Source organism: Amblyomma americanum, chromosome 5 (assembly GCF_052857255.1).
Source record: "Amblyomma americanum isolate KBUSLIRL-KWMA chromosome 5, ASM5285725v1, whole genome shotgun sequence".
NCBI lineage: Eukaryota > Metazoa > Arthropoda > Arachnida > Ixodida > Ixodidae > Amblyomma > Amblyomma americanum.
Window position 1 is genome coordinate 165,820,303 of NC_135501.1, and position 23,605 is coordinate 165,843,907.

At 42.3% G+C, this 23,605-nt stretch overlaps 1 protein-coding gene across 2 annotated transcripts in view; it reads left to right on the forward strand.

Moving 5' to 3' along the window:
* unc79 (UNC-79 domain-containing protein) overlaps nt 1–21,505 on the forward strand; it is a 75,592-nt gene extending 54,087 nt beyond the window's left edge. The window contains exons 43-59 of one of the 2 annotated variants that reach the window (XM_077665693.1): nt 271–309; nt 1,323–1,435; nt 2,901–2,986; nt 4,017–4,061; nt 5,540–5,794; nt 5,965–6,075; nt 6,595–6,699; nt 6,792–6,875; nt 6,951–7,040; nt 8,726–8,901; nt 9,945–10,134; nt 10,811–10,861; nt 12,332–12,476; nt 14,290–14,300; nt 16,854–16,931; nt 17,008–17,052; nt 18,869–21,505. In XM_077665693.1, coding sequence (XP_077521819.1) covers nt 271–309; nt 1,323–1,435; nt 2,901–2,986; nt 4,017–4,061; nt 5,540–5,794; nt 5,965–6,075; nt 6,595–6,699; nt 6,792–6,875; nt 6,951–7,040; nt 8,726–8,901; nt 9,945–10,134; nt 10,811–10,861; nt 12,332–12,476; nt 14,290–14,300; nt 16,854–16,931; nt 17,008–17,052; nt 18,869–19,048 — 1,804 coding nt within the window. In that variant the 3' untranslated portion in view covers nt 19,049–21,505. Of the gene's footprint in view, nt 1–270; nt 310–1,322; nt 1,436–2,900; nt 2,987–4,016; nt 4,062–5,539; nt 5,795–5,964; nt 6,076–6,594; nt 6,700–6,791; nt 6,876–6,950; nt 7,041–8,725; nt 8,902–9,944; nt 10,135–10,810; nt 10,862–12,331; nt 12,494–14,289; nt 14,301–16,853; nt 16,932–17,007; nt 17,053–18,868 lie in introns of both variants that reach the window. The other variant, XM_077665695.1, reaches the window with a different exon arrangement.
* The last annotated feature ends 2,100 nt before the right edge of the window (nt 21,506–23,605 follow it).

Here is a 23,605-nt window from a genome sequence, read left to right on the forward strand (position 1 = left end):
CATGTATGCTAATTTAGCTTGCCATGAATGTAAGATGAGAGTCACTTTTGCCAGTTTGGAGCAGGAAAAGAAGTACAAAATTATTAAATGATATTGATTCAATTATTATGTGAGGACCAATTTTTCATGTCTGTTAACAGCTAAAAGCAATTGCATAATATTTGAATAAATACTGTATCATAAACGCATAACTATATGACAATAGGTTCCTTAATTCATCAGTAGTGCCTTGTGGGATAATATGCATGTTTTTTTATTCTTCTCCTCCAGGGTTGCTTCGCAGGTTTACTACCCATGGCAGCATGAGAGGTGAGTAAAGCTGGCTGAGGGACCGCGTGCACGAGCTTTTGTCCCACATATTTCTCACGTGGCTCAGCAACGCCACCTCTTAGTAATTGCTTTGCCTGTGGCTTAAACAATGCCTCTTCTCTTGGACTGCTACCTTGCATGTTGACGTTATTTTATCACAATCACCAGAATGATAGAACTATATTTGTTTATGTATGTTCTTGGCAGGCTTTTATACCACTTCTTAGAAAACCTTTTGAGTATCAATGGTTTAATTTTTCTTAACAGATATTTTTACCCAGTTTTTCTCTAACTGTACTGTTCTTCCAAATCTCTGTGGCATCGTTGCTCACTTTTGAGATGCTTTTAGAACAGAAAAACTACACTTTTGCTGCATGTCAAAATTAAACAAGTGGGGCATTTTTTCTGACCTTCTGTCAGTTTTTGTTTTATTTTCAGCCTGTTTTTTTCATGAGAATGGTTGCTTTTTTAAGATCTGTACTTTTAAGGCAGTCTGGCATTTTTGTATTTTTGAGTACAAGTCGGACACAGTGCTGATGACGGTGTTCTTGGTGTTTTTGTTTTTCCTACCGAACTGGGTAGAAACAAGCAGCTGCTTTTTTCTTTCTTTTTTTCACTTTTTAGCGCACATGAATGCCCCTTGCATGTTTTTCTGGTGGTGGGCATCAGCAGTTACTGTTTTAACCACATCAGCCTTTCATAGAAGCCAGCCTGTTCTTACTGGTAGGCTCATTTTTGTGTCAGTTTAGAATTCTTGCATAGTTTGTAATGGTGTCTGCAATATGGCACCAGCTATTCAGTTTTGTAGTAGCTTAAAGATTCGTTGTCAGAATGCATCAGGTTGGCTGTGCTTCTTACCTTGAGTCGCACAGCTTCAAAGCTGCTGCATTTTTTCTTCTTCTTTTTGGCAACCGCGGGGCATTGCATAGCCCCGCGCACTCGGCTAGCTTTTGCCTCTGCAGACAGCTTGCACATGCATATAGTCAGCACCCATGTCACTGCCTATCACACAGCAACGTTCACCTGCCGGGCGGTTGCAAGAGCGTCGCACGCCAGTTCATTAGGTGCACCTTGCACCAACTCTCCACCAATGGCATCTTTCAGCAGATATTCTTGGGTAACTTTGGTGAGTGTGCCACTGTCTTGTGCTTGTTTCCTAACCAGTGTTTGATGATGGAGAAAGTGCGTTTTCAGGCCTTTACGTCGTTTTTTTTTTTTTCAGACATTATGTGAGTGTGGATGTACGAGGAGACCGCAGCAGGTCAATAAAATGAAATGCATAATAGCACAGTAAAGCCATTCCATCAAAAGCTGACAACTTAGCAGCCTAAAATATGAATATCAAGCATGGACTTTAGTGTACTTGGAACTGGCATTGAAAATGAAAAATTAAATTCTGATGCAAGTTTTTTTAGTTGGCAATAGAACACTTTCATGTGAAATAAACATTTTCTAGGATTGTGAGCGCTAAGTGTGCAGAACCCTGAGCTTATTTGAATGCTTGAGGCTTCCTTGTATACACTGAACACTGTTTGACAATTTCCAATAGCTTCCCGATAGGCATACACAAGATTATCTTCTCGAAGCTACAAAGTATGAATTCTGGACTGATTATTGGGTTCATTGTAAGATCCTTCCTGGAGCAGCTGCTGATAAACATGTTAGATGCATTAAAACTGGGGTTTAACTGTTTCATTTTGGTTGCAAAATTTTGCTTCTTTTGGCTCTGTTGAATCTTGTATATACGTAGTTAAGCTTCTTTTTGGGATGTGTCTTTTTTCTCATGTATAGATTGTTTGATATGCTAAACAGACTTGGACATCAAGACTAAGTGATGACACCATTACAAAAACCAGTATTTGAAAAGAGCAGTACATACTGTTGGATTTGTACCTACAAACTTATACAGTGCTCTTAATGCCATCTTAGCCTGTGTTGGAACTTTGCGAGTCCTATTTTTGGTAAATATAACTAAAGCACTTGGAAATACGTTTTGGTTCCCGTTATGGTGAGTCTTTTCTCTTACCCAGTATCTACCAGTGTCAGCCAGCCTTTTTTGTGTGAATTACTGCAGTGCTTTCCATTGTGCAGAAAATTCTGGTGATACAACTTTAGTTGATGTTTACATAATTTTCTTTAGTTGGTGTTTACATAAGCAGCAACAGACCTCTTATACTTATTACACGTTGCATCAGTCTAAATACCCAGTCAGAAAAGACCAATTGGAACTGGCCAAAACACTGCTGGAAACAGTTGGATTCCTGTTGGTTGCAAATATGTTTTGGTCAGCTCCTGTTGGTGTTTTTTAACTCGGTAGACTTGACCTATGTTTTATGTCCACATTGCAAAGAACGGCAGTGCAAGTATGTAGATGCGAGAAACACTTCACAAGAATGCAGCGTTGTGTTTGTGTGGTGTTTCTATTATGTCTTCATTGTTGTTTAGTTTTAGTGAAATGCAAAACCAACTAGCCCAGTGCTCCTCTTTATGCTCACAGTGTCTTTGAAGCACCATACAGATGAATAGATCACATCTTGCTCCGTGTAGTCTGTATTGATAAAACAAAAACTCTGTCATATCTTGTCGCACAGACGCAGATTTCTTCAAGGTAATGGCTGCTGCCCTGGCTGATTTTAACGAGCTCAACCAGATGCAGCCTTTGATGATACTTTTCGAGGTGAGTTATTGTTGCTTGACAAATGCACTTTCAGAGACAGTTTTCAGGGCATGCCAGATGCAGTCGTAAACACATAGATATGGCGTACACGTGTGCTGTCAATCATCTGATTTCACTGCCACACATGAGAACAGACAGATGGTCTCCGTTTGCCTCCATATTTGTGCTCTAGACCAATTGGCTGATATGATATGCAGTTTGGTTGCCATCCACGAGCCCTGGAGACTTTTGTACTACTAATAGTATACATCTAAAACGTACCTGGATTCTAGTTAGCCTACCCCGTTTCTCTGAGCAGCCACTCGTTGGTACATTATCTTTTTTACTTTGTACCTCCAGTAGAATTGCTGCATTGATTCAGGTTAAAATGAAAAGTGAGCTTTGTTTAAAAAATATGCGGAATGCAGGCTGTGAAGAGCAAATTTGAAATGCCACATGCAAGCTATCCTTGCAGAAACAATAGCACAAGTGCAGGAAGGAGTGGGATGCAAAATTTTTGGCTCGTATACGCCAGAGGTTGTTAGCTCATGAATGCAGCCAAAATAAATGTTTCGCTTAGCATGTTTTCACTTTTTAAGAGAGTTTTTTTGGGTAAGTCAGTCAGATGTTTCAACAAAGCTGTACTGCGCACACACAGAGAAGGACGAGAAGGTTAACACAACAAGCGCAGAACTCGCGACAGATTTATTCAACAGAAAAAAACACGTTTCATACCCTCAGAAATGCCGCATCTACGACCACGCGCAATTCAAAAATCTGCCTTCTTCTGCACTTGATGTGTTAACCTTCTCATCCTTGTCTGTATGTGCAGTACCCTTTGCTGAATGTTTTGACTTCTGCAGTTTTTTTTTCGCTATCCCAGTGACTTTGCCAGTTTCAGGAATCACTGTAGTGTGGTAGTTATTGAACATCAGCAGCACTCTTGGAGGATAAAGAAAGCATTTATTGGTACAGCATGTCAGTGCATGGTGCATGGTGAGTCTCGGTGCATGGTGAGATGTCACATACGGACCACTCCGTTTTGTTTCAGGAGCTCACTGAACGCAAGCATGTGGCAGGAGAGCAGCTGTTGCAGGTTGGTGGCATCTTCACAGATAGTGTGTCGCGCAGTGTGTTAATGCTGAGTTTTTCACAACCAGAGATTAATGACTGTTAACATGAAATTTTGCTGTTCACAGAGTGAATGACCAGCGTGTCAGAGACGTTGCCAGAAGCCCAAGGCTTTTGAACTTACCTAGCTTGAAATGAAACACTACATACCACGTTTGTTTCACTTGTTTCCTGCTTAAGACAGATTGGTTTGTAGATGATTCAAGTTGAAGGCTTATTGAGATACGTGGCTTTTTATGCTCTTTTTTTTTTTTAAACCTTGGCGCTCTTTGGTCAGCAGAAACGCCACTCTGCTTATGACTAAGGCTGACATTGGTCTTGCTTATGTATACCATTATGCTCTTCTTTGATGCTTTTTATTGAATGGCATGAGGGTTCTCTTGGCTTAGCTTGAGAGTCTACTAGCCAGAATGACTATTATTGCATCGGAAGGGCTCTTTATGAGAATGAACGGGAAATGATCAATAGGTGGACTTTGTATACTGCTTAGTACTGTATAGTCTCACATGTGACAACTCTCTTCAGAGACATAAAATGCACCTAGGTAACTTGGGAAGTGTCCACTTTCAGTAACAAAGGCAAAAAAAAATATTGAAAGGATGATCGAGAAACCTGATGCGAGAAATTTTATCAGTTCGTGTTTATTCTTGATGATCACTTTGATGCTTTTACTGTAATGAATGCTTTTACTCTAAGCTGAGGCTTCACATATGTGACAGAATTTTTCTGGAGAGTGATGGTGGGTGGTGCTTTAGTGGGCCACCTCCTAGCACGGGGAGCGCGGGGATGCAGAGGTGTCTCGTGGCTGGCCCTCCTGGAGCATCGATGGAGGCTTTTCACACAGACAGCTCTAGCATTTTCACCAAGTGCCACTGGTACTGCAATGCCAGTAAAACTGCTTCACACATGTTTGCTGTGAATTTATCTTTGCATCCAACTGGTAAGCCTTTCATTGCCACAGGTTTGTAATAGGGTGCATACAGGAAATTAGCATACTTGTTGAGCAAATTACTGACCACATTTCCCTAACGGGTACACTTGGCACTTTTACAGAGTCTGTTGTTACATTCAGACACCCCCCTTTAGATCTCATAACTGTCATCCGCATGAAATCACATTATCATATAGCAAGATCACATGATCCTTTATCATTGACATGACTAGTGGGTCACAATGGAGTTTGGGTCATCTCTGTGACCTGACCACATCCTCTCGTCACATCCTGCCTTCCACATTTCTTGTACGCATGCAAGTGATGCTGAAACTCAATTTACCTTACAACAATGCTCCTCAAGTTCTTTTTTTTTTTTGCATTCTCTTTCATCAGTAGGCCTTGAAGAGCTGGGCACAGGGGAATGTCGAGTTCTGGCGTTCTCTGTGCAGAGCTCTATAGCCGTGTGTGAACTCGCTGCACGGGCGTGTGACATGGCATATGTGGCGCAGGTGCTGGGCAATGTGGCCACTTACTTGGAGTGCCTGGCTCCCGAGGGCAACGCGCTCCTGTGGACCGCTTTCTTGCCACAGCTGGACGCTCTGCTTAGAAAGCTGCTGCTGTCCCTCCCGCCCGCCGTGCCCCCATCCGCGGTCGGCGGCGGCGGCAGTGCGCCCCCTGGCGCAGCCCCCCTGGGCACCCCCCTGGAGCCCCTGCTGCGGCTGCTGCTCTGCGTGCTGCGCGTGCCAACCGTCAACACCTGCAAGGTGCGAAATACAAAAGGGGCACCGGTACCACGTCATTCCATTGAGCGCCCAATCTTGGCTTCTTCAGTCTTTCATCACGCTTGCGATTTGCCTGATAGATGAAAATCACTGGCGAGCATCGATTACGGAAGATGGTAGTAGCGGCAACATTTGTCTCCCTCCTTTTTCAGTCTATCCTGGACCCATTCTCAAAGATCTTAAGTTATGCCATCCAACATTCTCTTATCCAGTACCAGCAGCTGTTGGAACTGTGCCACCTGTGCAACCGCAACATGTCGAGGGTGAGCACAGTGCCTGTATGGGCACACTTTCTGCACTATTTTTGCTGGCACGCATTTATCATGCAATGAAAGTTGCTCATTGCTCTCACGAATGTGGCAACAACTCTTTCAGTGCCACACTGGCTGGAAAATTGCGAAGTGTAGATGGGCTGTGTCGCTGGGCTGCAGTGTGTAAGAGAAGATAATGCAAAGAAGATGACGACAATGTAAAAAGTGAAGAGCATAATAGTATTGGGTTTTAGACAGTCTTCATGCTTAGCACTCAGCAATCTTGGGTTCTGGACAACCTAGTGTTCGACCCGTAATGAGGCATATTCTGCTCTTTGAATTCAAGCCAGGGGGTTGACTGTAGCTGATGTGCGGAATTTCTGAAAAAAATAAATAAAAATTCCGTTTCTTTATCAGCTGATCTTCATTTTTATTAATGATATAATAGAGCTTTTGATAAGTTGAATAGATCTGCAACATCTCACCATGTTTGTCTTGCATATTTCAACTTATATGTTTTCTATTTTTCAGGAAAGAGATAAGCTAGTCTTTACACGGACAGTCATATTTGAGCTTGTGCAAGCGCTCAAATTCAAGTCTGCCATTCCAGATGAAAATTTGCTTGTTCTTGTCCAGGTAAAACCTGTAATTTCTTTTCATTCCTTGCTAGTTGTTTGCAGTTAGGGACTTTTCCAACTGTTCTTGAAAAATGTGCCTCCTTTCTTCAGTTTGTCCTTCAAGATACTGGAGGAATCTTGTCTCCAAATGTGATTGTTGAAGACATCTTGCTTCCTCAAGACCTCCAGAATACTGTAAGTTTAGTAAAGTAAAGCTCACGTCGAAGTAAAGCAACACACAAATCTCTGTTTCATCCTTTTTATTTCCAGTATAACACGGGAGCAAGTGAATGCATGCGACAAAATCTCAACGAGGTGCTCGAGTTCGTGGCCGATGTTCACGCACTTATACGGATCAAGGTGCAGTATACAGGACTGGTTCCAGTCCGCTTCCAGCACTTAGCCTCATGCTCACTCAACTTGTGTGTGAATGAAAGGAGCATGTGTCAGAAACAAAAAAATTATAACAGTTTATTTTAAATAGTGCTTGTGTTTGTTAATTAAGTTGTGGGCGCTGTTGCTAGTTGCTGCTAGATTGTTAGTTTTCACCTGAGTATGTTTTCTTGATGCACTCATTCTATTGGTTTGTTTGACTGCATATAGTACAGTGACCGCATTGTTGAATTCCCCACCCGTCACTTGTCTCATAGTGCAGAGACAGAATCTTTGCATGTTCGACAGGATGAAAGAATAAAGAAAAGGTGAGACTGCATGGTCCTGTCAGAGTCCTTTCTGTTTTCGTCTGGTTTTCGTGCTAGGATTTGTTTACAAGCTGTAAACGGACTACCTAGCCTAGCTTTCTGCTTTGTTCTTATGTGCACTAAATTACTAAGCTAGTTGCAGTGACTTGTTGAAGTAGCTCTGCTTACGCATTCAAGTTTACTTTGACACTATTACACTGCAAGCTGATTTCGTGGTGGTCAGAAGCAGTACTAGCTAGCCTTCGCTGTCCTAGTGCTCCAGTGTAAATGCGCACCAATATTGAAATGCCTGTCTTTGGAAATCACTGTGCCGACTCTGAATTTAATTCACTGTAGCACTTGAAGAAATGCTTACTATTGTGGGATGGCACTCTAGCATCTAGCTTCAACTTTCTCATTTACGGGCGAAGACAGTAGCGAAAGCTACGAAATCTACAAGTCTTCATTCTTCTTGTTCTCAGTGCTGTACTTTTGGCATTGAAGCTGCATGCGAAAGTTCTTAGAATGCTCTTTCATTTGCATTTATGTGCACTGTACAACCGATAATTAAGCTCTTCATTTCATTAATTATGCTCCTGTGACTTATTTTTTAGAATTATTTTTGTCATAAAAGGCAAAAGACGAAGCAGTGCTGTCTGTCAACGAGCCAGACATGTTCCTTCATCAAACTTGGTAAATACACAGGTACAAAAAAGCTGTACAATTCATCGTCATCATCACCATCATTGGCCTGACTGCGCCCAGTGCAGGGCAAAGGCCTCTCCCATGTCTCTCCAATTAACCCTGTCCTTTGCCAGCTGCGGCCACCGTATCCCCGCAAACCTTCTTAATCTCATCTGCCCACCTAACTTTCTGCTGCTCCCTGCTACGCTTGCCTTCTCTTGGAATCCACTCCGTTACCCTTGAGGACCACCGGTTGTCTTGCCTTCGCATTACATGCCCTGCCCAAGCCCATTTCTTCCTCTTTATTTCGATTACGATGTGGTTAACCTGTGTTTGTTCCCTCACCCACTCTGCCCGCTTCCAGTCTCTTAAGGTTACACCTATCATTTTTCTCTCAATGGCTCACTACGTTGTCCTTGACTTGCATTGAACCCTTTTCGTTAGCCTCCATGTTTCTGGCCTATTGGTGAGTACTGGTAAGATACAGCTGTTGTATACTTTTCTCTATAAAATTGGTGTTGAATATTCTAGCACACTTGAGGATGTGGCGGCACGTTGACATTTTTTGCACCATTACATAACAACCAATTCGTTGCAATGTTGTAAAAACTTGCCATATGGCCAAGCATAGCAAGACTGCCTTGTGACATGTATGTACGGCTGCCTTCGACCTTTGCACAGAGCAACTTTCATGGTACGGCAAGCCGTCTCAATGAGGAGACCCTGGGAGGCCAGGTGAAAGCGGGCATGGCCCAGTACCTGGCCCTGGAAATCACTCGGGGAAATGGAAGGGACAACCGTGCCATCGGGAAGTACCTGCCATGGCTGTACCACCCACCCTCTTCGCTGCAGCAAGGGTATGTTGCCCACCAAGTGAAGACCATGTAGAGTGCTTCTTTGAGAAAACAGCAACAAAAGGAAATAGGAATGTGACAGTGGCATGAATGTGATTTCACTGCTGCCAAAGGCTCAGTATTGCCTATCTGCAGTTAGGAATTCTGCAATACAAGGGACTGTTCAAGCAGTGCCTTGGAGGCAGGCGGTGTGAGGCCAGTGTGAGACAAAATCAAGTTAGCTTATTATGTCGAGGACACCGTCTTCACGTGGAGTGAAAGTTACTCAAAGCTGTTGATGAGTTCATTTTTGGATGCAATCTACTAGCCTGCTGTTTTTAGCAGAGCAGATGTCAATTCATGCGCATACAGTTTTTTTTTTTTTTTTCATATGAAGAGTTTCGAGAGGCCAGCGTAGCTTTCTTTTCCACTGGCACAGCTTGTGCAGGTGTTAAGCGCAGTCCTTGCTGCGGGGTAACTAAACCTGTCATTGAAGAAAAGTGAACCTGGACAAAGTGAAACTAATAAGGTGCATCTAAAATTTAATTACTTCAACTTTACCTTGCAAAAAGTGTGCAGTCGTATGAAAATCATGGCATGTATTATAGCAGCAGCAGCTTGAAAGCTGATGATGAATGAAATGGTCTGAATGCTGTGCAGCTAGTGGTTAAAAGGAAAAGATAGGTGCAGCATTAAGAGGCAAAGCAGCATGGATTAGAGAACTGACGGAACTTGATGACTGTTTAGTTGAAATTAAGAGATAGAAGAAGTATACTTGGGTTGGACATGTAATATATGTTGGGTAAAGGAGCAAATATGCGAATGAACGAGAATGTTGTTGAGGCGAGCAGAGAGCTGAGGAAAGATGTAAAGATCCACAGGCACAGGGCGCTTGTGGCCAGTACAGGGGAGGTAGCTGAAGATTGCTGTGAGGAGCATGTTTCGTGCAGTAGACGTAATCGAGTTGACGAAGATGATGACCATTCACACAAGGGACAGCCCCAGTGGCTGCTGGGGCTATCCAAAGCTCTCGGGAGTGCAGTTAGGGTGAATGACATGCTCTGCAGGCCCAAGGAGTTCATAGACTGCGTGGCCCACATCCGGCTGCTGTCGTGGCTCCTGGTCGGGGCCCTGATGCACAGTGCCCTGCTTGGCAACACTGCGAATCTGGTGTGCCAGCCCATCCCACTGGAAGCCAATGGCCACATAGCCGACCACATCCAAGTCATCCTGGCTGGCTTTGCCGAGCAGTCCAAGGCAAGTGCTGCGTTGTAACAAGTTTTGGACATGAACAAACAGCACATAGATGGAACAAGGGCAGAGTTATTCTCTTGTCATTCTTCATGTCTGCTGCCCTAGTGTTGTTTCTTCATATTGAAGTCAATATGTGCATGCAACCAGTTCTTTAGCAGTATCACCTGTGTGTTGAAGAAGCAGCCATACAGAAGACTGTGACAAAGGAATTAAATCGGATGGGAGTACTCACTTTCGTGCAAAGTGCCTGCTGTTTTGCTGCTCTACAGTGTCACAGAGTGGTGTACGGTGGCTTATTGGGCGCTGAGGTGATGCTGTTAATTAACTGGTTGGGTGTACCTGCCATTACATATAAGCAGCCCTCTGCAGTTCTTTTCTATGCACAGTGATCAACAAAGCTGAAAACCCACAATGTCACAAGAGCTTATTTTTGATTTTTTGCATTAAGTTTACGAACTGGCAATGCGAGAAATAGATCTAACAGGCTCGCGCATCTATGTTAAGATGAGGGTTAGGAGTTGGGAAGAACTCCATTACATGGAAACGTGACTCAAGAAGTTTTTTTCTCAGCTTTGCCTGTTATTATTTTATTCCATGGCACAATTAGCTTTGAACAAGACAACATATACTTTTGTAATTTTCATGTCAGTGTGGTTCATGACCTGTTTTTGTCTTTCAGGCTTCTGTCCTCCACATGTCATCGCTGTTTCATGCATTTATTCTCTGTCAGGCAAGTATGGATTTGATGTTTTATGGAATGTTCCCTGCGTGGATTTATTCTGTAGCCTGATGTACGGAAGACACATTGCATGTGTCCTCTAGTGCATATGGCAAGATGTGGTGAAAAGAGCTGAATGTATACTGCATGCATAGGCAACCATTGAGAGGCCAGTAATGATCGCGTATACGACACTCACTGAATGCTCTGGTCATTTTGGCATCTGGCAGAACTGCTCATTCCGATTTTGGTCATGTGATGCCTTCAACATTTTCAGTGAATGTGTTTTTTAGCTTACAATGAAAATTTTGTGAATAGTTTGTACAGTGTATTATTTTGCTGTTGTAGCCAATTACCACTTGAAAAGAAAAAAAATTCTGTGAAATAAATCGTGATATCAAGCCTTTTATTACGAACAGGCATAAAAGTCAATTTTGCTTTTATTATTTAGAAAGGTTTATTTTCGAACCAAGGGTAGACTCACTACAGTTTATTTCATACATCATTCACTTACTCCTTGAAGGTTGGGTTAGGGTGGCTAACCAACATTTGCAATGTATTACACATATTCACTGCACTTTTTCACAAGAAAAATGTCTTTAATGAAGCTGTTTGTAACTCCTGTGCGCTTTACAAAGTTGATGACATCAGCTGTGCTATCATTGTAGTATGCCTGGTCTGCACGTTCCGGGGGTATTTATTTTGACACTTAGAGGTTAGGTCTCATTTAGATTGGTCATTTGAATCAGCCAAAGCATGGACAACTAGTTAAGCCAACATGCTCTAGCTAACAATGCAAAGATGACATGCAGATTTTTGCTGTTTCATGCAAATAGTTCACACAATCTGTGACAGCATCGGCAGGGGTTGTCCTGTTTCTGCCTTGTATCAGCCGGTGAAAGTTCTCAGGCACAACCAGTTGGTCTAGAAGTGCCTCAACAACGTAGAAGCATAATTAAGATTTGCTTTATTGTTTCTTTTTTAGAAGGTTGTGCGCATGAACTGCATTTTTTGGTGAAATTCATGGAATTGAACATTTTGTGTCGTCTTTAGAGAAATTCGCAGAACTGAACAGATTTTTATACTTGAATTCTCTAAAGCAGCAATTTGCTGAAAAAAAATAGAAGAGACACATATCTACCTTTTCTTGTGGTGAATTCAGGCATCTTGTTGTTAGGCACTGGTGTATATTCTTGTGAGAAACCATAACAAAGCACTGAAAAAGCTGTGTACGTCTTACGACTTGGACATGAATATAAAATTTTTAATAAGTTTCTTTGTCTTTACTACATGTAAGCCTTCAAAACAGGCATGCCTTGTAGCAGCCTCTGCAATTTTGCCTACAACCAGCACTCAATTTATTCAGAAATAGTTGACCTGGAAAGAACTGCACGCACTGCGGCACTGGGAATCAAGCGTGTCTACAATTAATCAGAAATGCTGTAGCACAAATTTTCTTCTGTGTGTTAACTTTCATTACAGCTGTGGACCATGTATTGTGAACACATGGTGTCGCTGAACCCTCCGGGCAGCGAACAGAGCCAGCTGTGTACCCTGACACTGACGGACTTCTGGATCAAGATCACACCAGGCATCCTTCAACTTGTGTGCCACTCCAAAGTGGCAAGTGCTCTCCTGCTCTATGTGAACTGGACATGGCCTACCGTTGTGTGCCTTTGCGGTTCACTTATTAATTCTGCTGCTCAGCGCAGAGCAGGTTTAATTTATTTTTAGCTCGTCTCTCCCTCTGCAGGCAATAATTAGTGTTTGTGTGGTTAATTGAGTGCATGATCGATTGCTCTGCTTGCGGATTTGGAGCAACTTGCTTTGAATTCATGAGTTAAATATTTGGTCATGATGGACATGAGCTCTCAGCCAGAGAAAAAAGAATTTGTTGTGAAAGGATCATAGCGCGGACACTGTATTTAACATGGCAGGACACAGTGCTACATTATGTTAACAGTGGAAGGTGGCCAGGTATCTCTGGCGCTCATTTATGGTTTGGCTAGGCTTTTAACTCATGCATACCGGCATCAAATGAGGTGTTAAGCCAGAGATGCTCAGCTAGGTGGGTGGTGCCTACTTCAACTTACCTTGCTTCGGTTTTTACTTAAAGTTATTTATCGTGTTTAGTTTTATAGGCAACGGTGTAAGTGGCACAGCTCAACGCTATGACTTTTTGCCTAGAAATAAGTGAAAAGTCAGGGAGTTGTTTTTCTTTTCCGACTTGTAACCAGCCCAGTTATTCTCTTCATTTTTCTATTGAGGAAAGCAGTCATGCACAAAAATGATTTTACATCTTTAAGTACAGGAGTGTGATGAATGTAAATACATCACAGGTTTTTTTTCTTTTTTTTATTTTCCTTATTGCTACAAAGCTTGTACAAAGAGGCCAGCATTGCGACTTATGACTATTGGTGGTGACTGGGCAGTGCCAAAGGCTCAGAGCAGCTTGTATGCAACGTGCTGTATTGGATTTTATCATAGCTCCTTCTTCTTTACAGGAGTAATAGGCAGGTAGTAGTATTTGTGGAATTTATGTGTTTTGATCACAAGAGCTGCTCGCTGAGACATGTGATGGCAGGCAAAAGGAGCAATGAATTTCAGCACAAGTGAAAAGTCAGCCAAGAAACGTGATTGCAGGATAAGTTTATTGTTTAATATGCACTTGTTTAACCACACTGTAGGCCAATGTGCTGCGGTCATAGCAGGAAGGGTGTTACGGAAAGAGTTTATAGTGAAATAATGAATGTAACGAAGGAATAACGATTCTCCTTGGAAGCTCGGTCGTCTTGGGCTATAACGAAGCTGCAGCTATAATGAAGTGATCACTGTGCCCCTTCAACTTCATTGCAACGAGGCTCAACAATATTACAAATCAAAACAATTAGACATACTGAAAGGGCGTTCAATTTCTTTTTCAATGTTTGTGGATTTAAAAATCCTTGGAAACTATGAATTCCATTCATTCACCGTTTGAGGGAGTAAAGCTGATCTCACAGGAGATTGTTTTTGCAAAACTTAGAGGTGTTCTTTTTAAGTACTGATCTAAATAATGCATACAAAACTCTTACAGCCCTTTTCAACAGTTCAGAATATGGGGCATATCTTTACCTGAGCTGGCCTTTTAAATTGTCATTTTTGCCGTTGATGATTAAGGTAGTGCGCTGCGCATCACTGCTGTATGTGTCATGGTTAGTGGTGGCCTGGCTCCCAAACGGTTGTCAAGCGCTCTGCCTGCATGACACGATTTTGGGAGAACAAGTGTCCGACCACAGCTTCGAGCTTGAGCACGCTTTTCCCAGCTTCTTCTCCCCACTCGCTTCTGTGCATTTCGCTTCAGTGGTGACTGTCTCTTGTTGTTTGGCTCCTCTTTCTCTCTCTCTCTTCCTCCCTCCCTCTCTGCTTGTTTGCGCCCTCTCCCGGATGCTTGCAGGAAGGCCACTCTCAGGTGTGCACGCCACATTTGTCTTGCACTAGTAGACGCTCTCTCCTGTTTGTGCATTTTCTCACCCTGAGCTTTCTGCCGCACAGCAGCTTACCTGTGCTTCTTACTGCAAGAAGTAAAGATGCTGTGTCATTTTTTTTTAAATCTTATTTATTTTTTGCTCTAATTATAAAATATATGCGAGTGTAACATAGTATATATTGTAACACCTGCAAAGACGAAGTGATATGTGCGTGTGAAAGAGAACGACAATCACAGGTCTTTCTCTCCCGCACGTATTGCTTCAGCATCTGTACAGCTGTTACAATGTACCAGGTATTTCGCGGAAGCCGGCCACTAATTTTTAACGATATGGTTTTTGAGGTAAAGAGAAGCTTTTTGCAGCATAGTAATAGCAGTGTTGGTGGACGTAAAAAAAAAATGCAATTGTGCTAACTGGTAAAACGATTAACTAAATTCAAATAGTTCACTTTTTAAAGGTTACTGATAGCCACCTGATTTCAATTAGAGATCTGTAGCCAGCCATTAGTAATAGCCATATCACCTTTAAAGTTTTGAAAACGTGAGTGCCCTCGCTGCTGTGACTTAATTATAATTTAGGCCATTTCTTGCGCCATTCAAAAACCACATGCTTGCGGATGGCCACAAAACGACATAAATAAAAACGCGATACTCCATGACACACGTACAACATGATCCTCTGCCGTGCTCGCACTGGAGCAGTGAAGTGACGAGGAGCGGGGAGCACTGCAGTACAGGAGAGGCTGAGATTGTCATGTGATACGTGGGTCACAGAGTGTCATGATTCTCCCACAAGTTCACGGTTTTGAAATGGCGCGAGAAATGACCCAAATTAGTTGAGCCGTAGCGGCGAGGGTAATCATGTTTTCAAAATTGTGTAAACTGATATGGCTATTACTAATAGCCAGCTACAAATCTCTAATTGCAATCAGGTGCCTGTAGGTAATAGTTAAAAAGTTAGCTCTCAGAATTTAGTTTATCACTTTACTAGATAGCGTGAGTCGCCTGTTTTTGGCGTCCGCCAACACTGGTATTACTATGCTGCAAAAAACATCTGTTTACCTCAAAAACCCTATTTTTAAAAATTAATGGCCTGCTTCCCTGAAACACCTGGTATATTTTCATTGTGTAAGCCAGAGTCAGTGTCTTTATTTCAGACAAAGGCACTATTTTCACTGAAAAGAAGCATTTATAAATTAGAAGAGGTAAAAAGAAAAAATGAAATACAGGTGTCACCACCACCAACTATTGTTACAAGCAGAAAATGGTGATGGCAAGACAGTTTTTTTGTGCGCAAGTGCCTGAAAACTGTGATCACTTAGCCGTTTTTGGTCTTGATTTTATGACTCTGAATCAAAGGGTGGAGAAAAAAAAGAGAAAATTATATTTTAAATTATTAAATTTAAAATTATAAATATTTTAAAGTGATATTTTAAATCCAATTTTCTCAGCAATAAATGTGTCTTTTGCTGCCAAACAACATTTAAACATTTTCATTGATACCAACATAGCCAGAAAGCCACCGCGGTGGCTCAGTGGTTATGGCGCTCGGCTGCTGACCCGAAAGACGCGGGTTCAATCCTGGCCGTGGCGGTCAAATTCTGATGGAGGCGAAATTCTAGAGGCCCGGTTACTGTGCGATGTCAGTGCACGGTAAAGAACCCCAAGTGGTCGAAATTTTCGGAGCCCTTCACTACAGCATCCCTCATAGCCTGAGTCGCTTTGGGACGTTAAACCCACATAAACCAAACCAAACCAAACCAACATAGCCAGAAAGAATCACAGAATCAGTTTTTACCAAGAACACAAATTGGATTGAGTTTTCTTCACTTTCTTTTTAATGGTTGGTGGCCTTTTCATTTAGCTATCTTATAAGGCATTCTTTCATATCCTAATTGTTGACAGCAAATAGCTCTTTATTTGGAAGCACACTTACTAGCTCGCACTTTTATGCCGTATTCTAATCAGCGATCCGGAGCACCTCTCCAAATGCACCGAGAAGCAAGATATCTGTCGCAGTCCAATCATAACTCAGAATCTGAATTCAAATGCAGACCAAGAACACTCGGTCCAGATTGCCAGTTGGAATGCGCCATTAGCTACGCTTTGTGAGAACTGAACTTTGCCATAGGTTGCACTGCTGAACATTACCACAGATTTTGATGAATAAGGACTGAGGTGGGATACAAAAAGAATTGATTGCTACCTTTGGCTTATTGGACACCATTAATGTGTACATTAATGTTGAAAATGTGACATGTAAATGAAGAGCCATGCTTCTGAAGCCACTATGCAGAGCTTGACAAACGGCGTGGTACAGTTGACAACTTTCCACATTGCTAGGCACATTGTGGAAACAATGCCAAGCAACTGTTGGCTGCACGGTTTCTATGTGCTTGTGAATCGTATGTGTTGCTGTACTGCAACATATGCATATTTATACATATTAAATATCATACATATTTGGATGTCTAGCACATTTTCAGTCTTCATGGTGAGTTTACGAAAACATTTTCTTTACTTTTTTTTTCATAGCTGGCAGAAATGGTGAGCCTACATTTTTTGAGCTTGATGGAGGCACTGTTGGAATGCAACTCTACAGTCCTCGCAAGGGTAAGTGCAGTTTTATGCGTGCTGCAGGCATTGTTTAATTATGGGAATGACATTTTCCTGCCCTTCATTTTTACAGCTCCTTCCGATGTGGACACCTGTGCTGTACAGCTATCAAGGACAGGTATGGAATGTTGTGAGCCCGTAAGCATCACAATATGTCAGAGGTTGCGTGGGAATTTGAGTTTCATGCATCCATATCTTGGCATGCAGATACTATCAATTTGCCCTAGTGCCGATTCGATTCGGAAGCCAGAAAAAGCCTATTTTTAAACACAACCATATGTGTTCTGGCTCTATGTATGGACATTGCAGCTAGATGCTTCCATAACCATATCCATGCCATTTTGCTCAGTAATGGACTGTGGTGCACCCGTATGAAAGGTACTACATTCATTTGATTGCAGTACATCTTGTTCATCGCTAGTTGTTTCCGTTGTGCTTAGCCTTATGCAGGTTATGTATTTAACTCTAGCATTTTGTATATCAATGCATGAAACTATCTAAACACTGAAAATGTTGTCAGGTGCCTCTGTGTGCATACTGAAGAATTCTAAATGCTGTATCGAAAAGAAAAGCTCACATGCCAGGCACACAGAACATTTCAAGACACACTAGTTGCAATTTGAAGACACTTTGCATTCAGATTTCTTTCAGAGTATTGGCTAAGGTTGGCTGGGGTGAACAGTAAAATTTTGCTCATGTTAGTAGCTCAGGAAAGACTAAAGCTACAAATGGATACAATTGAAGAACGAGGCAGCCAATTCCCCCCAAAAGGAGGCCTTTCGACCAATGGCGTCGACCTATTGCCATCACATCACAGTCAAAAGCCTTGCACCTGCCTGGCGTGCATCTGCTGGAGACTGTGGGAGTTGAAAAGCAGTTGACCATGATGTCAGAGAATAGATCTGTGCTATTGATTGGAGTGCCTCCTGTTAGGCAAATTTTAGCGCAATAGCGTTAAGGAGCCCGTGTTGCAGAAAAGAAGGTGTCATCTTCGGCATCTGTTGTTGGTGTCGCCGTCGTTGACCATAAGAAAAAAATCCCTGAAAAACCCCCAGAGAAGCAAGCTAGGTGGGCCAGCTATTTCATGTGACCTTGTGGCGTCATCGCAACTTGCCCACCAGATTGTTAGCAGACTGCCCACTGTGACAGGGGGCAGTTAATTATTCATGATTGATGGCGAGAGGTTGCTGGGGAAGGGCAACGTGGGTCACACAAGCCCCACCAGTGGCAGCACCTGCCATCACAGGGCAGAGGAGCATTGCTTAACCGCTGCACCACTGTGCCGGGAGTGGTATGAGGACTCCCAGGAATCTGTGAATCTAAAGTACAGAATGACCAATTTCATATATATGTGCATTAACCTACTAATGCTATCGCGACACACCCTTAAGGTGGTGCTTAAGTGTCCCCTCCAATTTTGTACGCATTCATACGTAATTTGGGTACAAGCATGTACTCATATAAGCACAGAAGCTGGTGTAATATTATTAACGTGATAGCGTTAAAGAGCCTGTGTAGGAGAAAAACCGACGTCATTGGCGTTGTCAACATCGCTGACCGTGAGCAAAAAATTCCTGAAAAATCCACAAAAAATCCACAGAGAAGAAATCTAGGTGGCCCACCTATGCTGCTACTCTTGCAGGGTTGCAGGGCAGTGGTGCACTGCTTACCTGCTGCACCACCCACTGCGCCAAGAGTGGTATAAGGACTCCCACGGATGTACAAATCTTATGTAGAGAATGACCAATTTCACATATATGGGCATTAGCCCATTAATGCTGTTGCACCATACCCTTAAGGAGAAGCTTAAGTGTACCCTCCAATTTTTCTGCCTCATTCTTGAGTTGTATACGAATACTATAGCACAAGTCCGTAACCCAAACTGCTACTTGGAGACGGCAAGGCCAACGATACCATGTGCCTTGCTGCTGCAGTTGCCCAGCCAGTTAAAGGTGCGGCTGCAGGCGTGCCTCGACTGGCTTCCACCGGTGCAGACACGGGAAGAGGCCACCTTTGTGAGCAGCAACTTCCTGAAGTGGTTACAACGAATTCAGTTCAAGATGGGCCAGATTGAACTTCAGTCCTCGGCCGCCACCCAGTTCTATTCTGTCTGAATTCGCCCTCATGCGTCTTCCATGGCCACCCAGCAATTCAGTCCCGGGATTTTCATGCATGTTCACAGATGTGAGCACTCCATGGCTATGTGTTTTGTCAAAAGGCTGGGCTGGTGGCGTGCACTCGTTACGGAAAGTTTATTTCCAACACTAAAGAGACACCAATAGGTGAACAGTGTTTAGCAGTGAAAGGCCTTGACGATGGAAAATAGTGGTGAGAGAGCGAAATTTCTACTGCATCACTTCCTCTCCTGTGTTGATTCGACACGAAATTAACTTTTCGAGCAACCAGCTGCCGTGTGTGGCAAGCCAGAATAAGGGCTAAGCAATAATGCGCAATGTTATAGATGGATTAGTGTAATCACTAAAGGGTTGCAATTTTTATATTAGTCACATTCTGCACTAAACAGCTGTTTTAAATCTTTTTCATTGAATTATTTCTTTGGCGGTTTTTCCCGAGCACTTTCGGTTGAAACACTGACGCACATCATGCCTAATTTTTCCTGTGTATATTGTCCTTTTGGAACCAGTCTTGTGCTGTTTTTTATTGCAACACATATTTTAAAGGAAATCAACATTGCTATGGCTCACACAATATGAGATAAGATAACAGTTGGCCATGCAAGGAGAAGGCACTTTTATACTGCTCTGAACTGTGAATTAGGCAGTGGTAGGTTATGGGCTTGGTGCATCAGCCTAAGATAGTTTTCAGAGGGGATGGTTACCTACTGTCCTACATCATTCTCCTCCCACTTTTGAGTTGATGGGCACTTCTAACCATTTATTCATTGATTTATTTTCAATGGTACACAAAGTTCTCATAAGTGTGGGCTGCATGGCCCTGAGCTATCTGTCGTTGGCTACCTACTTGGGTCATAAGCTGACCTTCGTGTCAGGAAGCTTGCTACCACGAAGGCTTCGTCAGAGACGTTTGCTACACTTTTTCCTTAGCTTTATGCAAATAGGTAAGCAGGTTCTTCTCTATGGATGTTATTTCTGCTACTAGTTTGCTCCGGTATGGACATGGCTACTAGATGTTACTGCTTGCACTTTAAACACTAGGAACATTTTATAGGCTTACCTTTTAAGCTTGTCTTTTTAAAGCTATCAGTTATGTGTATGGTATGATATGGTGGCATCTGAGTGAGCTGTGAGGAGTTGATGGACCACTTGAGGGATCAACTTTACCTCCACCAGGTGTTAACAGTGACACCATGGCTCCAACTCAAACAGAACGTAAGTGCAAGTGCCAAATGTTATGCAAGGCATCAATGAAGTGCACATTTTTTTTCATCAGTTATTTATTAAAACTTTAGGTATTTGAGAGTTTGGCTAATCACATCTTGTTTTCCTAATGTCATTGCCATGTATGTGCAGGTGAGGTTTGTGAAGGACTCTTAAATTATCCTTTAAAGCACAAAATCATGTGGAGTTAGAGCACATCTGATTGTACTGGGGAAAAGGTTGCTATCTGTCGGTTGCATCTGCAGAACAGATTGGGGTCTTTTTTTTACTATGAGACAGTAGTTGTTTTCCAGGTTGCCATCATTGTTTGAATTTTTTGCTTTGCTCCAGCACCTCTGGCATTGAATCAGAATGAAACTGAATGCAAGATATTAATTTAGGTCAAGTGTGATCACCAAAAAAGGCTATTGCCCAGACACCTAAAATGGTACTGGAGCTTTGTTGTGCTACTAAAATGGAAACAGAGTTCAGTTTATGCTGCAGAGTGACAATTGCTAAATTGTGTTTAGTTTCTTTGGTGCATCATGTAAGAATGTTTAATATAACACCTCCTGTGTTAACTTTTTATCCATGTTGAAAAGATTTCACTTTAGTGTTCATATGACTTCATATCTGTAGCTGTATCCATGCTTTCTGGTGAGCCATGCAAGCATTGAGAGGGCAATGGCTGCAAATATGAATTTTAGTTTCACACATACTTTGCAACTGCAGTGCAAATAGAATGATTACGATAACAATCTTCTGAACGTATCCCTTTTTTGTGCTTCCAAATCATAGAATTAGGCCTCCTAATAATGTGGTTGCTTAGTGCTTAAGTATGTAACAAACTTTAAAGCACTCAAGAAACATATTTCAGAAATTATTATATCTTGTTTCAAGTTAGGCTATGTCACGTTAGAAGGAATGTGGACCGAGAGAAAAACATTTTTGCTGGACTACTTTTAGAAATGTATGTGCTGTAGTGTGCATTTGCTTGTTAAACAACTATGCCATTGCTGGACGTTTTTCGTTTTTATTTGTTGTTAGTAGAGCTTTGCTGTATACACATTGTGTCAAAGGTTGCAAAACTGTTACCGAGTGCAGCTATGCAAATGTTATTGTCATTTTGCTGCTGAGAGTGTTGTTATGATATGTCTTGGATTTTGTGGTTGCAGTTATGTATCAGTGAGTGCAGTTTTGTGCTAAATAAACGTTTAGGTGCTACATACTTAAGCTAATCTGTTCTCTTGTTATTCACACATCACTGCTGTATGCAAGTGCTATTCAACTTTGTTTGACCTGGTGGGTGATTTGTTTATGCACATTTCATATCACTCAATTGCAAACTGTAAGCAATATTTAAAGGGACCTCAGAATGATTTCATGGGCACATTCTAGTGCAACATATCTGTAGAGGTGGTCCTTGTGGGTATTATTTGTGTCAAATTTGAAAGCTCTGCGTGCACCCTGTTGTTTTAGAAATAATTTTTAAAAATCGCAGCTCGCAGTAGCTCGCAACCGATTAAGGGGGGCACACCTTACTGCACATCCCCTTCCCCGATGATGTCAGTGGGCAGAGGTGCCAACCTTCCACTTGCCCCGTCTGCCAACTGACGTCATCGGGGAAGGGGACGGTGGGGTGTGTTGCCCTAATCGGTTGCTAGCTACTGCGAGCAGCGATTTTTAAAAATTATTTCTAAAACAACAGGGTGCACACAGAGCTTTCAAATTTGACTCGAATACCCACAAAGACCATCTCTACAGATCTGTTGCACTAGAATATGCCCATCGAAACCATTTCAGGGTCCCTTAATTTAAAGGGACAAGAGATATCTTTTGTTAAACTATTACTCTAAACAAAGCACCTCTGATCAAAAAAATGTATCTTGGCTATGTAAAAAAAAAAATGAGCCAAGATACAGCATTGTGAACTACCTGCTTCATTCTTCTGCCTGTGACTTGCACCTCTGGCTGCCCTGTCAAAAAGCAAAAATTTGAAGTTTCAAAAATGCAACTGGCATCAATTTTTTTTTTTTTTATGGAACTTGCTTCAGTGTGCTCCTGTTCTTTGCATTGTGCACTGCCTACTACAGCCGTGTCACTGCACAGAGGTGTTCTTCATTCTTTTTTCTGCGCCTACAAACACACCTCTTCCTTCTCATGTTTCATATGTACTCATATTCCCTTTTGGACCATTATTCATTCAAACTTGATTCGCAACAGTTAAGTAGATGAGAGTCTTGAGACTTGAGGTGCAGTTAAAATTTTCTAACGTCGGATGGCCGGTTTGGGCTGCTCGGATGCTCTCCACGAGCGACGAACAACGACGGCATGTCGGCGCACACCTCTAGTTGTGATCGTTTCTAGTCGGCGGCGCGGCGCCTGATATTCATCGGCGGCGGCGCAAGGCCATTTTTCGACGGTGGCGCCGGGTGGAAAGCTAAACCACAAACTTAAAAAGCTATTTCGCTACAGCCTTCTTTGCTAAACTGGTTGAAATTTTAGGACTTTTCGTACTAAGGGCTATGAACACAGAATATAGGGGTTGAATGGTGAGAGAAATGCAAAATGTTCTGTAAATCTTTTTTTGGCGCAATATTTTTTTTTAAATTAGGCACATATCACAAGCGCGTATGTTGATTGTGCTTATACAGTTCATGCTCACGAACGTGCAGAACCTTTCTTGTTTTCTGAGTCTTGGTCGTAATTTTTTTCTTTTTTGCTATCCTTTGGTTGTACAGGTATTTTTCCATTGCGCAGAGTCAGTGCAATTCGTCTAGAATTGATAAGCCGGCTCCGACGCACGTGACACTTGATATGGTAATCGTACTTCCACTGGTTATAAATGAGATTGTGGTTATACATCATTCTTTACGTAAAAAGAAACAGAGCTCTTCTATGACCAATTTTTGCTTGGTTCAGCCGGTTACCTGTCAACCAATCAGTAGATGTTACAACACAAACCTTTCTGTCTGGACAGTTTGTGAAATCACTTGTTCTGAATATTAATCGCCATTTGTTTAAAGTACCTGCATAAGTATAAGGGCATTTTCCCGGGATGAAGAAGAAATAAAATACTTTTTTTCTGCAGCAGGTGAACATTTTTCTAGCTGAGATTGTTACGATGCGTTGATGTCGTTTTGGGACATATCGCCGATACCACCCGCAGCCACAGTGCCCGCGAACCTCAAGTCGTGATTTCGACTTTCCGAAACCGTTGCTTCTTCTCGTTGCGCCACGTTGCGCTTTTGAAGAAGTTTCGGAATGCCACGTTGCGTTAATTGTCTGGTGACGATACGCATGTGCAGACGCGCGGAGAGCAGGGTTGCTTTT